The sequence below is a fragment of the Etheostoma cragini genome, chromosome 20, assembly GCF_013103735.1.
Source record: "Etheostoma cragini isolate CJK2018 chromosome 20, CSU_Ecrag_1.0, whole genome shotgun sequence".
NCBI classification, from domain to species: Eukaryota; Metazoa; Chordata; class Actinopteri; order Perciformes; family Percidae; genus Etheostoma; species Etheostoma cragini.
In genome coordinates this window covers 3819200-3834451 of record NC_048426.1, presented here as the reverse complement: position 1 = coordinate 3834451, position 15252 = coordinate 3819200, and the positions used below count along the sequence as shown (strand labels likewise).

General features: G+C 38.8%; 1 protein-coding gene across 1 annotated transcript in view; it reads right to left on the bottom strand.

Moving 5' to 3' along the window:
* setd3 (SET domain containing 3, actin histidine methyltransferase) overlaps window positions 1-13455 on the bottom strand; it is a 46160-nt gene extending 32705 nt beyond the window's left edge. The window contains exons 1-6 of the mRNA XM_034858514.1: window positions 13357-13455; window positions 11913-12036; window positions 6285-6377; window positions 5976-6124; window positions 5300-5372; window positions 3457-3713 (exon numbers count right to left, since the gene is read on the bottom strand). Of these exons, the coding sequence (XP_034714405.1) occupies window positions 3457-3713; window positions 5300-5372; window positions 5976-6124; window positions 6285-6377; window positions 11913-12036; window positions 13357-13422 (762 nt within the window). The 5' untranslated portion in view covers window positions 13423-13455. The remainder of the gene's footprint in view (window positions 1-3456; window positions 3714-5299; window positions 5373-5975; window positions 6125-6284; window positions 6378-11912; window positions 12037-13356) is intronic.
* Between the last annotated feature and the right edge of the window lie 1797 nt (window positions 13456-15252).

Here is a 15252-nt window from a genome sequence, read left to right as displayed (position 1 = left end):
AATTTTGGGCGGCCGGCCACTCCTGGGAAGGTTCACCACTGTTCCATGTCTTCGCCATTTGTGGATAATGGCTCTCGCGCCTTTTTTAAATTAAAATTTGTTTTTGAATTGAAAATTGATTCTGAATCAAATTGTGACATTATCGGAATTGTGCACCCCTAGTATTAAATGTTTTAAACAAGAACCACAACTTGAAAGGGCCTTGAGCTTAGTCATAAATGTGCACATAAAATATTAGGCTGATAGTGTCCAGTAGTATGCAAGATTGGCTTCAGACAGATAAGGTTACTTATCACAGTAATGCGTTACTTTTTGGTGAATAAATCAGTGAAGTAATTTAGTTTAGTTTTATTGAGTAATCTAACTGTAAATGATTGAGCACAAAACACTGTTCTTAACAGATTTTATCTTAATTATATGTAGGATTGTTCTGCTGCATATTAGTATTTCCCATTTACAGGTCCTACTTGGACGCACCGCCCACATTCCATATTTATCCCAATTAATTATGTATTTCTTTGCAGTACACACGGAATTCTGTTTGTTCTGCTTCTTCTGTGTTGAATCTATGTCTAATCTGCCTCTGGGTTTATCATACACAATGGATGTATTAGGCGTGCCCCTTGTAACAACGTCCACAAAAGATGACCAGTGTTATTATAGTACTTATTATATGATTTTAAATGTCATTGTTTGATAGGCCATACAAAATTTATTATTTTAATAATAATTTGTATTTTTCTTAGTCTATTTATTGTTACATTAATTTCATTTGTATTGTTGAGCAAATCAGAAATGTCTATTTTTTAATGATTACTTTTTGTTATTTAATTGTAAAATATTAAGTTATTTAAAAAAAACTATTGCATATTTGTTGTTTAGGTATTTCTTTTTATGCTTGTTTAACTTTGTTTTAGTTGAGGAAAACACATTTCAGAATCTTTGGATTTGTTGCATTTTCAATGATAATTAAGCAAGCACACTCATTATACCACTATATCGCAATCGTAACTGCAATATTGTAAATCCCAATCCTAAAATAACTTTTTCTTTAAATCATGCAGCCCTACATATCACACTAAGGTATCTAAGCCCACAGTATTCATCTGTTAACGTGTAAAATATCAGAAATGGGGCAACCAGATAGGTCAGTTGGTATACAACAGCGGCCGTCCATACAGTATATAGAGGTTATAACGTTATATACACCTTATAATAATATCAGAGATGTTATTCATGTGAGTCAATTTTTTCTAAATTGTATTATTTCTATAGGTTGGTGTGGCTGTGCATGATCAGATGACATGTTTGTTGACTGTTGAACTGAAAGATGTACTGCACACAGGAGAGATGGGTAAGCTAGGTGTGCATGTGTGTATGTGAATGGGCCTTGGAAGCACACTGGAAACAGATATGGAAAATACTTTCCTCTCTTGTTTTCCCACAACCAGTCTGTTGTAAATACACCATTTTAAAACAAAAGCAACGAGGAAAGGCTGGGGCTGGCCAGTTTGACACTACACAACCCTTTTAGAATACGGGAAGATTCAAATCAAGCAAGTTGGTCTTATCCTCAGGCTAAACTAGACTACAACTATAAGTTAATATTGATATGTATGTCTTCAGGCCAGGACCCTTAAAGATGAACTGAACTGAAAAACTAAATTTTGATAACTTGTTGGTTATGATAATTACAAATGAATTACACAAAAAAATTTGATGAAACAATAAATATAGCTTTTTTTAAAGCAACACAAAAACTGCATTTGTTAGTGTTAGAACGCTGACAATATTGATGACGTCACTGGCATGGTAGGACCTGCGAAGGTATCCAGGCATCGGCTGCAGCACATAATGTACACACGAAAAAAAGTAATTTTAATGGCACGGGTTACGCATTTGAACCTGTGAGGGGCAGGCCTGAAGTGTCTGACTACCACCACATGGAGGACAATCAGTTTCAGGCTCCACTGAAGAGAGGGACGTTGGATTCTGTGGTTTAGCTGAGACGGTGAACATCCGCTAGCTTCAGGGGGAGTAGAGAGGGACGTTGGATTCTGTGGTTTAGCTAGCGGCTAGTAAACATATTATTATCAATCTGTGATATCGTCGGAGTCTGGGTTTATTTCTAAAGCCTATGGTCGGAGTAGGCTGAAGAAACTCCCCAAGCTAGCAGCTTGGGGAGTTTCTCATAAGTGTGCTGCCAATGTATTAAGCTGCTAGCCTTTTCCCTCGGTTGGATTGGTGGTATCTAGCTTGGTGTTGTGTCTCAGTAATGCAGTGTGTCAGTCTCTGTTTTGTTGAACACTATAAAGCCGACACGTTGGGCTTTATTTTTGTAAGTGAATATGTTCGTGTTTTGTGTGACAACAACGTTACATCCATCCCTTTGCCTAGTAGACTTGATAGTATTCTGATAACCGGTAACACCCTCCCTCTCTGTCCTCTGCCTGCCGTGAGCGTTTCAGCGCCCCGTCTGCAGCAGGTAGCATCGGGGGTGTTTTGCCGATGGTCTACCGGTCTGCCCTGCACTGGAGCCTGCAGGCCTCAGGTTTCAGTCTGGTGGAATTAAACTCACCAGTGACGCTGATCAAAAGCACACTTTTCCAAATAGTCTGTTTCTAAAAAATTCTACAGACTCAAAATCCAGGAGCTGTCGGAGGGCTAGCCCGTTTTAAGGCAGCTAGCTGCTAGCCATGAGTTGAGGAGTGTTTTTTTCCCTGTCAAAGGTAGCCTGTGGAAATGTGTCATAACCCCAGCTGCCTTGGCCCTATTCAGTTCCTTATTGCACCCAGGGGCAATACAGTATGATGAAAATACATCTGTTATATCACCATTATTCAAATTCCAGTTCAGTTCATCTTTAAAGCTTGAGAATAAAGCTTAAGAGTTTTGGGGCAAATTGGGCAATGTACAGGCTAGCTACCAACCACTTCCTGTTTGGCAAGGGTGCATATAAACTTGCCACCTTTCCATGCCCACACTGAATGATAAAAATAAAAATAAAAAAAGAAGCTTTGCGAAGGTCTTTATATTATACTGACCAATTTTGAAGTCAATCAAGTTAAATCTATAGGAGAATAATATCGGGAATGTGTGGAAATGCTAAAGAAATGTTTGTTTTCTCAATTAAAAATGGCTGACTTACAGTTGCATTAAGGGTATGACTCCAAGAGGCTGTTTTGTGAGTCCGGTTATGATACATATGCCTACCAGATTTCATAATATAGATTAATCTCATGGCAAGGGCTACTTTTTTGAAATATTCTTTTTAAGCCAATTTGTCACAACAACTGACGAGGTCTGTGCTTTAGCCCAAATAATCCTATTACTTTTGACTGGGCGTTCGCTGACCGACGTTGATGGTGCTTGGGCCCTAATAAAAATTATTGAATGAGATGGTGGGTACTGTACATGCACAGTATGTATGGGTCTGTGTTCAGTGAATCTGCCCACCTGTACCAGTTTGTAGAAGTAAGCGTACTGGCGTGCAGTGTTTTTATACTGGTTCAGGACATCCTGCACTGCCTGTGTGCCCAGCAGCACTTGCACCTCATCCTGCTGGTAGTAAAGCGGTGTGTCGTACTCCTGAGGAAGACTGCGGATGTATGGCAGCCAGAATGAAGCAGGGTTGGCCCGCTCACACAGCAGGTGGATGGCTAGTGTCACATTGCCCATGGCCTGTAGAATCCTGTCCTGGCTGTACAGAGGACCTGAGACATAGAGGTCACAATCACTTACAGGACCCAAGGATTCGAACTCATCAGGGGTAAAAAAAAGGTGACAAGATGCTCCCCCTCCTGAGAAGATTTTTTAAATAACAGCAGTAAAATGTGGATTAACTGTTGATTTTAGCATAAGGGTATAGGGAAAAACCCACCCTAGAATGAATGTTATTACTTCTACAAAAGTAATGTAATCATTAAGTAATCACTTTAAAAAAACGCCTCAAAGCGCAAAGCTTGGTTCCAAATTATCACAAATCTTGCCACCCATCTTGCATTTACTCACACAATTTAATAAAATTAGTACAGTTTGCTTGGCCTTTGGTATTGCTGCTTGTTGAATTCTTTTCTCCTTAACATGTAAGCATTGAGCCAGTTAATCAAATTAAATTACATAGAGTACTCAAGATAGTTACTCGCAAAAAAATCAATACACAGCCGGTGAAGTGATTCTGACTGGTGCTAACACTGCCGTGCAGTCTGACTTCCTCATAATGGAAAGATGCACTTTAACTTTGGCAAAACACCCATTGCCTGAATTGTTAGATTAGGACGATAAAATGATGGCTGGCCTACATCACAATGGAAAGCCACCATCGTGATGGCACGCCCCCTACAGATGCTAATCCTAGTCGGGGAAACTGGATGGTAAATTGACAAATGCGTCAGGCTGTGTGCTGTGCTGCACAGGGTTCAAGATAGGGCCCCTTAAGTGGAAGCTACCATTTTTAAACACGAGATGTCGCCATTACACATTGGACCTTTAAACTTGCTACAATATATTTCCACAAGTGGTTGGGACAGTTCATCCCAGTTCAAATATTAATTGAAATGCTGCTGAAACAATGTTTATATGTAACCTAGACATCTAAAACTTTATGTCACAATATGACGGAAAATAAAGCGTTAGCATCAAGTTTCTTACACTCGTTGGTTTTGGTCTTAGTGTTGTATTCTACATTATTGACCAAAGCATGCCGTTACAGAGACTTGAACATGTAATTGGCCTTAAAGGAACAGCACTAAGCTGGTTTGAATCCTATTCATGAGGTCAATTTCCGTTTAATAAAGCATCCCCATTCTGCTCATTTTCAGGTTAATAATTATGTTTTGAGGTTGGACCAGTTTATTTTCAAAAAACAATTCTTTTGTTGTACCTCACATTGCTGCAGATCCTGTTTTCACCCTGTGGGTTTACGTCTTTGTTTTAGTGAGACATCTCACTTCTATACTATCTTTGTAGGGAGTCGCACATGCTCAGTAACATCCCATCAGCTCTATAACTCTCTCTCTCCAGTTTTGGTCAATCCAAGGCAGGATTAGCTAGGAGACTTCTTCTAGATCAATATATCTTAAAGAGCTCAGCACTGCGCTCCCAGAATGCAGAGGTTTCTAGAGCTCCCAGTATGGGTTCAGGAGGCAGACACAATCACCACATTTAAGAGTAAACTGAAATCTCCCCTCTTTGATAAAGCTAATAGTTCCATCAATGAGTTTGGAAAAAAAAAGGGGTTGTCTTATAATCAGGGTTGTCTTTTGTTCGGGCCAATACGATCCTTATCTGAAGTTCTTACCTAGTACAGAGTTCTGGGCCGATTCCACAGTCATTAGCATCTTCCTGGGAATCCACAGGAATAGTTCCTCTGCCTACACACACACACACACACACACACACAAACACACACACACACACACAATTTGTGTTCAAAGACTGTTTTAGAATGTTGCATGGAAAAGTTGTAGCAGTCTGAACTGGCCAGTCTCAGCTCGACTCAAGCTAGCTGAAGGGCGACACATCTTGTTTATTACTAAAGGCTGGCTTTAGAATGCAAGGGACGTCACCTGTTTCAACAGCCAACATAAAGTCGCTGGTAAGAACAGAAATCATAGAGTCGTTATGAAGATGATACTCCACCCCATCTAGTTACTTTGGTGTGAACTGGCAGGTCTTTAAATGTTGCAGACGAGGGCGTTGCAAGTAGTTGCCAAGTTTCAACATGTCTTACTGTGAATCTTTGGTCGGAACTGGGCTTTACTCAACATAATGTCACTGACATGCTTAGCATCTGTCAATATGCTCCAACAGGTGGCAGGAAACTCCATCCATGTGTACTGGGGAGACAAACTAGTATTGCTTTAAGTAAACATCTTATGTTGATTTTGTATTACACTGGGAGTCAATAGAGTGCTTTAAGTACTATACTAAAGAAACTTCAGTAATAAAAATGAACACCACTGGTTTGAGCTCACCTTGATGTCTCTGGTGGCTCGCAGGCCGTAGCCCTCCGATCCAAAGTTGGCAACTGTGAAGCTATCACAGGAAGCTCCGATTTCTTGAGCCCAGGACATCAAGTCTGGGAAGTAGTCCTCTCTGCTGCCCTCAAACACTATTGACATACCTACACGCACACCCACACAAAAGAAAATCTTTCATTTTCACCACTAAACTGATGCCTGACTTTAAATGGCATAAAATCTAATATTGCTTATTACTTGAAATGTATAATAATGTGGTATAAAAAAAGATAAAAAATATTGTGTGTATGCACGTATACTCACCCTTCTGTTTTTTGCAGATCTTCTCAACTAAGCCTCTGATCTGGATGTACTCCTCCCACTCTTTACCAGCAGAGGGTGCTGCACTGCTGCATTCTGGGGAAATACATGCTCACCATTAACACCTCAACTCCATCCGTTTAAATCAACCTTTCAGAAACACACATCTTAACCATGACATGAACCTGAAAATAACAAACAAACAAACCAAATCAAACCTCTAACAACATTAATAGCAACAAATACTTACCAGGCATGTTTAATGGCCTTACAAGCAAGATTGTGGTTATTGTTGTCATGGGGGTGTTGGCCTACTTAAAATTACTACATAAAATTCTAAAAAGAATTATGATGTTTCATTTGGTTGAATTACTTTTCTGTGACTAAAGGCCGGATGGATAAAGATGGACCTACTTCCATCACAAATGTACTTTTTGTTATCCTGCTTAATGTCTTTTTGTCACAATGTTATGCATTCATTCCCTTCTTTTCTTCGCTCTTCTCCAGCTGCATTGATATGAATTGTTTAAGGCTAGACCATTATGTTTCTCTTTCATCCATGACTTATTAATGTCTATATCCCTTAATAGTAATTAAATAGGTCAATAATAACGTAACTTCTTGGAATGTTAACAAAATAAGCTGGAAGGGTATAAAATCCTGAAGCAGCTAAGGTCTCCCAGTTTGTGATGTTGCAATGATTCAAGAGACATGCTTAATTGAGGCTGAAACTCGTAAAATTGAAATAAAGATAGTTGGGAAACGATTTCGTCAGGTTTATGTCATATCTTGCGAGCGTGGTAAAACATACTCAAGAGCAAATTATATAATTTCACACAAACAGATATTACTCTGCCCACCAATACAACAATCCAGAGTTGTACTGGCTGCTGTGAGTGTGAGACAAGACATAGGCAGAGGAGACAAATGCCACCTGTGTGTATAAAACTAAGCAGCCACAACGCGCAGAGAAACTCTCCTATCGAAGTTGATTGCTGCTTCCCCAAATAAACGACGAGGGACCTGACAAAGAGGCATGCGAAAGAGAGCCAATAATTGAAGAGAAATGGTTTGCGCTTCAAGACGGGTCTAACAGCATGTGAAAAAGAGGCTCGGAGTCAGCTCTGGCCAGCAGTGGAGACGGCAAGGTAAGAGGGATGTCACTAATAAAAATTTACTTTTACTTAGTCACACAACTAATTGACAAAGCCACTAAACATTTGTGTTGATCAAATTGCGAACAATACCGGCTATATTTTAGTTTTAGATAATCTGATGGACTCTTTTTTTTTGTTTTAACATTAAAGGTTGTAGCTTTTTGGAAAGTTATTATCTTCTTGAGCATCAAAGGGGCTGAACTTGACTATGCTTAATATACACTCTTGGTGGTAAAGTCCTAAGTGAGGTGATTTATTATTACTCATAACTTATTTTAATTTACAGTTATTTTTCTACAGCCAAGGAAACGCTGCTGATTTTTGTTTTATTTAGGAAAGCCACGCTTGTTCAGAAGATACATTATTTTGGAAAAAACAATGTGGAAGTTATGTTTTGTTCATTTTTGGTACTAATCACTCAGCAGGGGTCGCAATTTTAAAAGGAAAGTTTGGAGGTCTAATATTGATAGAACAGGATAAAGAGAAATTTTGGTTAATGGATTATCTTAACTGTTGAGATCAACCACACACAATTTAGTCTTGCTAACAGCTATGCCATTAACAACTAAATAAACAATGATCTTATTTGTCAAGACATTGAAACTTGAAAAGTTGATGAGGAATTCATTGAGCTATATGATGTATTGAATTTTAATTAAATAACTGATTGTGTAGCTCTTTAAGATAAGAAGTCACGTTATGATGGTTTAACAGGTGATTTCTTTACAACATTCAAGGTAGTTATTTCTTTTCCTGCCTGAAACGCTTGAAGAATCAGTTAAAGCTTGTGAACTCCAAGCATCTTTAAAACAAGGTGTAATTATACGTATCCCCAAAAACACACACACACACACACACACACACACACACACACACAGACACAGACACAGACATACAGGCCAAAAGTTTAGACACACCTTCTCATTAAATGCGTTTTTTTAAATTTAGTTAGAAAAGCACAATTTAGGAATTTTTTAGACTAAAATTAAAGGAATGTATGTTGATGATAATCACAGACTGGAATATGTCAATACTATTTCAAAAACACTTCAATTTGTTTTCAAATGCTATCAAATGTAATGAGACGCCCCGAAATTACCCATCAGAATCACCCCAAAGAGCGTTGTGTGGAATCAATTGTTATTTTGGGTAATAATAGAACATTCATAAAGGAAAACAGGTCAAGTTTGTTTGTTTTTTTCTTCAAAACTACCAGGCAAGTAAATTATTGCAAGGGACTTTAATTATGTTCTTGATCCAAGTGAAGATCACGCAAAAAATAGGAAAGTATTACATCACTTGTGGATATATGAAGGCATCTGAATTCATCACAGAAAGAATTGTCCTGTTGGTCCAGTCCTAACACAAGGCACTCTAGAATATATTACTTTTTGGTGTCAGCAGAACTTCTTTTGAATATTTGAGGCTGCCACTATAACAGTACAGTTATATCAGATCACGCAGCTGCATAACTGGTCTATGTTGAGCCAAAGTTGATACCCTAAATGGAAATTTTAAAACAAAATGAGAGGAGGAGTACGCTAACCTAACGTCAACAAATGACTGCGGCACCCACCACAAAGAGTCCATACATGATTGGACCTTCAGCGGTGCCTGCAGCAACTCAAACCCAGCCAGACTCTCCTCCTTCGCCAGGAGCTCGCTGGTAATATTAGTGTACGTCGCTGTGCCTCTGCCACTGGACAGCAGCTCCGGTCTAGCTCGGTTCTAGTAACTGCTGTTTACTCTCCTCCCAGTGAAGTAGTCTCCTAGAGCCTGGGCGTGAAGCAGAGGCACCGTGGGGTCAGCCTCCCATCATTTCAAAATGAACGCAGAAAATAGCCTCATAAACATGGCTGAAAAATATTCAGGTTACAACATAAACATGAAGAGGAAACACACTTGGTATCAGATGGCTGCTGTTTGAATAAAATAATTTTACTTTAAATATCTAATATTTGGTAGTTGTCTTGAGAACGAGGATGGTACCAGTGATCCGTGTCTCCATCCAAAGTGTTGTTGTGGATGTAGTGGAGGATTACAAATACCTAGGAGTGCACATAGACAATAAGAGGGACTGGATAAAAAAAAAAAGGGCTAGAGGTCCTTCAAGATCTGTAAGAATATGCTGAGGATGTTTTATGGGTCTTTGGTGGCTAGTGCGCTGCTAGCCACCAACTCCTCCCTCTAAACGTTACACTTCAGTGTACTTATTTGTTTGTACTGACACTGCACTACAGTAGAATTTGTACAATCCATCTGAAACAATATTTTTAAGCTATTACTTGTGGCCTGATCTAACTTACTTCTACTTAAAGCAGAACTCTCGCCAAAATTCAACCTAGGGTCTTTTTCTGAATGTACCCTAACAAACTTTTGCTCAAAAGCATAATGAGGACGGAAATGCCACTTTTAAGATTTAACATATTCTTGTTTTTGGTCAAAAGGCCTTTTGAATGTGAGAGCTAGAGCACTACTAAGATAGCATCAAAATAGCTATTTTAAAACACTAAGAAGCTCGACACAACATGAGACTTTGCTCCAAGTATTGCCAGGGGCTCTACACATCAACTCAGCATTGAGAACAATGTTGGTTTTCACAGAGTTTACTAAAAAGAAAGGTTTTAACAAACGCATAATTAAAACAAGCATTACTGTAGGAATTACTATGAATTATTAGAGTGCAAATCCTACCAAAACTCACATTGTAGATGCAGAATAGTATTTGTGTTTGTGGTTCGGATGAATCATTACAATGTATATTTTTGTTTTTTCCCTTTTTTTTCCTCTGGGCCCTGATCTACTACCGCAGTAGGGCAGTTGGGGAAAAATATTATGTTGGACCCTGGCACTCATCCGGGCTAGTTGGTATCATCCCCACAATTAGTATTAATAAGCAGTATCTGTATCGATAAAACCCACAGCTAGACATTACTGACTGTGAAACTGTTAACGGTGCAAAACACCCAAGGTTGCTTTCACTTTTAGCACAGGCAGGTGATGAACTTTAACTCATGATGATTATCCAGTTTGCCCGTAAATAGTCCGCGACTCACCAGTACTGAGTACTGGCACCCCTAAACACCTGCATAACAGCATCTCTTTGTTAACACTAAGAAAACACTGCTGAAAATGTCCTTTTTGAAATAGATAACTATATTAAATAAATAGGTGAGAAAGGAGAGAGGGGGAAAACATCAAGAAATCATCACAGGTCGGACTGGACCTCTGCGTCAAGGCAGAACCTTTTATGTATATGTGCACCTGCTCTACCCACTGAGCCAACCTGGCCACTAAATCCAATATTTAAAATCATGATTTTGCCTCCTAACTTACACAAAAACAAAAAATGGAGAAAAACAATTATTTTGCACATTACGTTTTGAAAGTAAACTATTATTTAGTTTTGATTTGAATAAAAAAAAAAGAGGAAAAATTCAAACGGGAAAAGAATTAAGGGACATGTCACAACTCAACGTGTTTTCACTTTTGGTTTGTTTAACTATTTTTTAACTTTGATAAATGCAACATCTTTCCAGAAGAACATGAGTAAACATGTTAAATAATCTTGATTTCAATATTACCAAAAGAATCGTGATTATGATTTTCTTTCCATAATTTGAGCAGCCCTATCTGTGCCACAGCCCGATACAGGGGTATAGCTGTGATCCAGTGTGCAGCCCACGTCTGGCCAGGCAGTCACTTAACGCACACAAGCCGAGGCACGCGTTTGGCAAGTTCAGCCGAGGCAACGGTTGCGTCTGTCGCAGAAAAAACATTTTGACAAGAGGTTTTCTAAAAGAAGTAGAGAGCCTGCAAAGCACGACAAAAGACTTTTGCTCTGTACACTTCGCTTCTTGTCCCTGGGGGGTGCATGCCAGCTGCTGACTGTGCTGAAGGGACACAAACGCTCATTCAAACCACTTTCAATTATCTTCTCAACCCCTGCACTACTTATGCAATAAGGAACTACTCTTTATGTCTGTCTGAACAGGTTTCATGTTTTCATACAAAAAGGAACTTTACATGCACACACCCTTATTAGAGCTGAATATTTCATAACAATGTTATACAGTGTATATATATATTTTATGTAGTCTTGTTTTGGGTAGTCATTTACATTTTATAGAGTCTATTTATTTTTAAGTAAATTTGATGACACGACAGTCAACTTTATCAAATAAAACAAGAGTTCCCAAAAGATAGTAAATAGTATAGTATATAATAAATGTATGTAATGAAATGCATACAAAAATACACTTAAAGTGATGTATTAGAAAAATATGCATGTTTTTTTGCTCCAAATTGCCTAGGTCCCAACATGTCTTTAAAACAAATACTGCATCTTCCTTCATTCATTTACGTTACCATCCAAACAACTTTTCAACCAATGGAATGTGGAATGAGTAAATAGATTTCTCTCAAGGTAAGTATTGTGAAGGTGGACTGAGTGTAAAAGTTTAAGGTAACGTACTCTGCAGCAGTTCAGAGATTAGGTTCATCGTCTCCTTGGGGGAAACCACAGCGATGGCTCCTGACCCCGACTTCTGAGTCTTCACTCGACTCTTCTTTCCCATGGTGCTGGATGGACAACTGGGCTGAGAAGACACACCGGTACTAGAGTAAGCTGTGTAGTGGAAAATCTAGATAAAATCTAAGATTAGCCGAATAGAGAAGTAAACACAGCTTTTTACTTTCTTTTATTAAACATGAAACATATGGGTTTCCAACAGAAATGTACATTTCCAATATTTTTCTTAGAAAACAACAAAAATAGAATAAAAAGAGCAGTGTTGTTTTAAAAACTGTGTTTGTCTTATGTTGCACAAAAAGTTTGTTTGCACCAATTAGAAAAACTATACTTTTAATAGATTAGACAATTAACAGGTTTTTATGGTCCTTATGTTCTGAGCCATAATTTTGTTTTGTCAAATACATAAACGAAAAGCAATTTGCACCAAAAAACGTACAGAACTGAACCTGAACAATTCCACACCTGTGGTTTAGTTTCATATAGGAAGGTTTGTATATTGGCTCAGTTATCATCAGTAATGATAAAGAACATGACAGGAAGGAAATCAATAATGACAGTGTTGAACAACCTGAAGCCTCCAAAGTTAAAATCAGTCAGATATACAAAGCATAAACATTACTTCTTAAAAATTGATGTAACTGACTGTAGTCAATTAGACAAAACTGGGTGTTCCTCTCCAAGCCTAATTTAACACATTTCGCGTAAATTGAGATAGCTTACGTTAAAAGTGGGGCTATTTTACAGACCCCAAGGCTAACGTTAGTGACACAGTTAGCAATGTGGTATGTCACAAGTGTGTCAATTTTAGTTGCTGACTGCCAAGGCTTGCATGTATCTAACGTTTCTAGTCAGCAAACTTCCCACACACTGAACACATTCGATGTCTGAAGCAAGGTACCGTTAGCTTCGGGGCTTCATTTTGAATATAGCATTACGTTAAGTGGGGTATTACCCAGGTTGTATCCTCCAACCAAGAGTTAGGGTTGCTAACGTTAACTTATTAGCTAGTTAGCCCCTCGAGTCATATGTAGCCTTTCCCATTATGCCAGCAGTTAGCTTGCTAGCTAGCATTTAGGAATAACGCCCATCCTAGCAGAGACGTAACTGGAGCGGAGAGTGGGGCGGGGTAACGTACAGAGCTCACTCATCTAACGTTAACTTACACTGGCTGAACTGACTAAACGTTAACTTACCAGGCTAGCTGTTAGCTGCTAAACTGTCAAGTGATCATGGATCAGCCTGAGTTGGCAATGGGGCTAAATTAATCTGCTGCAATAACATACAACTGCTTCAATACCAAATGCATGCATTCATTCAGAATAACACTCAACACGTCAAAAGTCCGAACTTTACTTAACCAAACCATAAGCTTCTTCAGTCATACCTTTTTAAGTGACAGCTGCAGTTCCTCTGTCCCTGCACTGAACCCAACCTTGACTGAATCGAGCATGTGATTGGAGTAGTCGTAAAATACGCCCACAAAACGACACAGAATTCTGGCATTCTAATTGGTTGAAGGGCAGCACCCTCGCGGAACATTACAGCGACTAGCTGAAACTGCTGATTTATGTAAATATGATCTCACCAAGCCTTACAATTGGATGCATACTTTTAGAAAGCTTAAAACGACCATACTTATTAATGTTTAAGCTAGGATGATTGGTTGAAAGACGTGTCAATCATTATTATTGCTCTGGTGTACTGCTGTAGGTTTTGTTTGAATGGAGTGGTTCGCTTAAATACAACAGCTTACAGATACAACAGATAAAGGATATATAACTTTTTATACATCAATAGTAATCGTCTTTTAGCCATTTCACATGTGTGAATGTATGTCTTATTGTGGTTACTAACTAACCATGGATAGGTTTGACAAATTGAAATTTTTAGTAACTGGTGTAGTCACGTACATCGCTACAGTGTTAGATGTAATACTAGCTTGTAGCATCTGTTGTTCTCTGCCTGACTGGAATAGTTGCTAGAAGGTTAAATGCAGATTCCTTCAAAAGCACAACAATAAAATTCAACCCCAGTCAGAAGGACTGAAACCTGCCACTGCAGAGAGGGAGCCCGATACACCCCAATCATCACAGTACAGAAGCATTCACAGTAAATAGGAAAAACAGGGAAACAGAAACATACAGGAAACAGAAACATGCACAATCACAACACAGTAGTTGCTGTCACGGCGCCGAAGGTACTTTAGCCATTTGGATAACGTTAGCTTTTTTGTTTGTCGTAATTTCTTGACATACACCTGGGAACTTTTCCTTTACCTTTCCTTGGCATTTAAACATGTATTCAACCACTTTTTTGGGAAAGAAACATTCAGTATTTTTAACTTTTGAGAAAATTGAACGAGAGCTCCAAAAGGCTTTACCGCCTAGTCCGCATTCTTGCCGCCTGTCTCCTGATGACGACAGTTTAATCTACCAGTAAGCTCCACTGGTAGCTAAGCGTACAGGGCTCTGGATACGTCACCCCGTGTGTTTTGTGATTGGTTGTAGTGTTATTCAATTGCGTGCAGTGAGATTTTCAAATGCACGCTTGGCAGAGATGGGAAGTAACGAAGTACATATACTTCGTTACTGTACTCAAGTAGATTTTTCTGATATTTTTACTTTACTTTACTACTTATTTTTGTGGCAACTTTTTACTTCTACTCCTTACATTTTTACACAAATATCGGTACTTTCTACTCCTCACATTTTACAAAATTGGCTCGTTACTTTAGTTTTGAATCATTTCAATGGAGTTACCGTTACTATTTTTCGCTTCATCAATACCAAATTCAATCTAATTGGATGGGAATCTACGTTCCATTTGACGCACTACTACAAGATGAATCGATAGATTCGGCGGCATTCATTCGCGGCAAATCATTGCGGCTTGGTGGCGGTGGCGTTAGCATGGTAGTATGGACGACGAGATGATTGAACGAACACAACGGAGATCCCAGAGATTCGGCAGAAAAGCAGCAAGACATTCCTGATCACCCTTGGCCTTATTTGAAAGAAATGTTTGACATAGTAGGCATCAAGAATGACTCCTGGCGAATGTGCTGCAAATTCTGCCAACCAAAACACCATGAACTGCTGGCTTTCAAGAATTCACCATCAAATTTGAAAAAGCATATAGAGGTAAATGCATATTTTTGTTGTTATCAAAAGCTATTTGTTGTATTTATTAAGTGTACGTTAATGGTCAGTTATATTTGTTCTCCTGCTAGCTATCAATGACCATGCCTTGGTGGTTTAGGATTTTGCTAGCAAGTAACTCA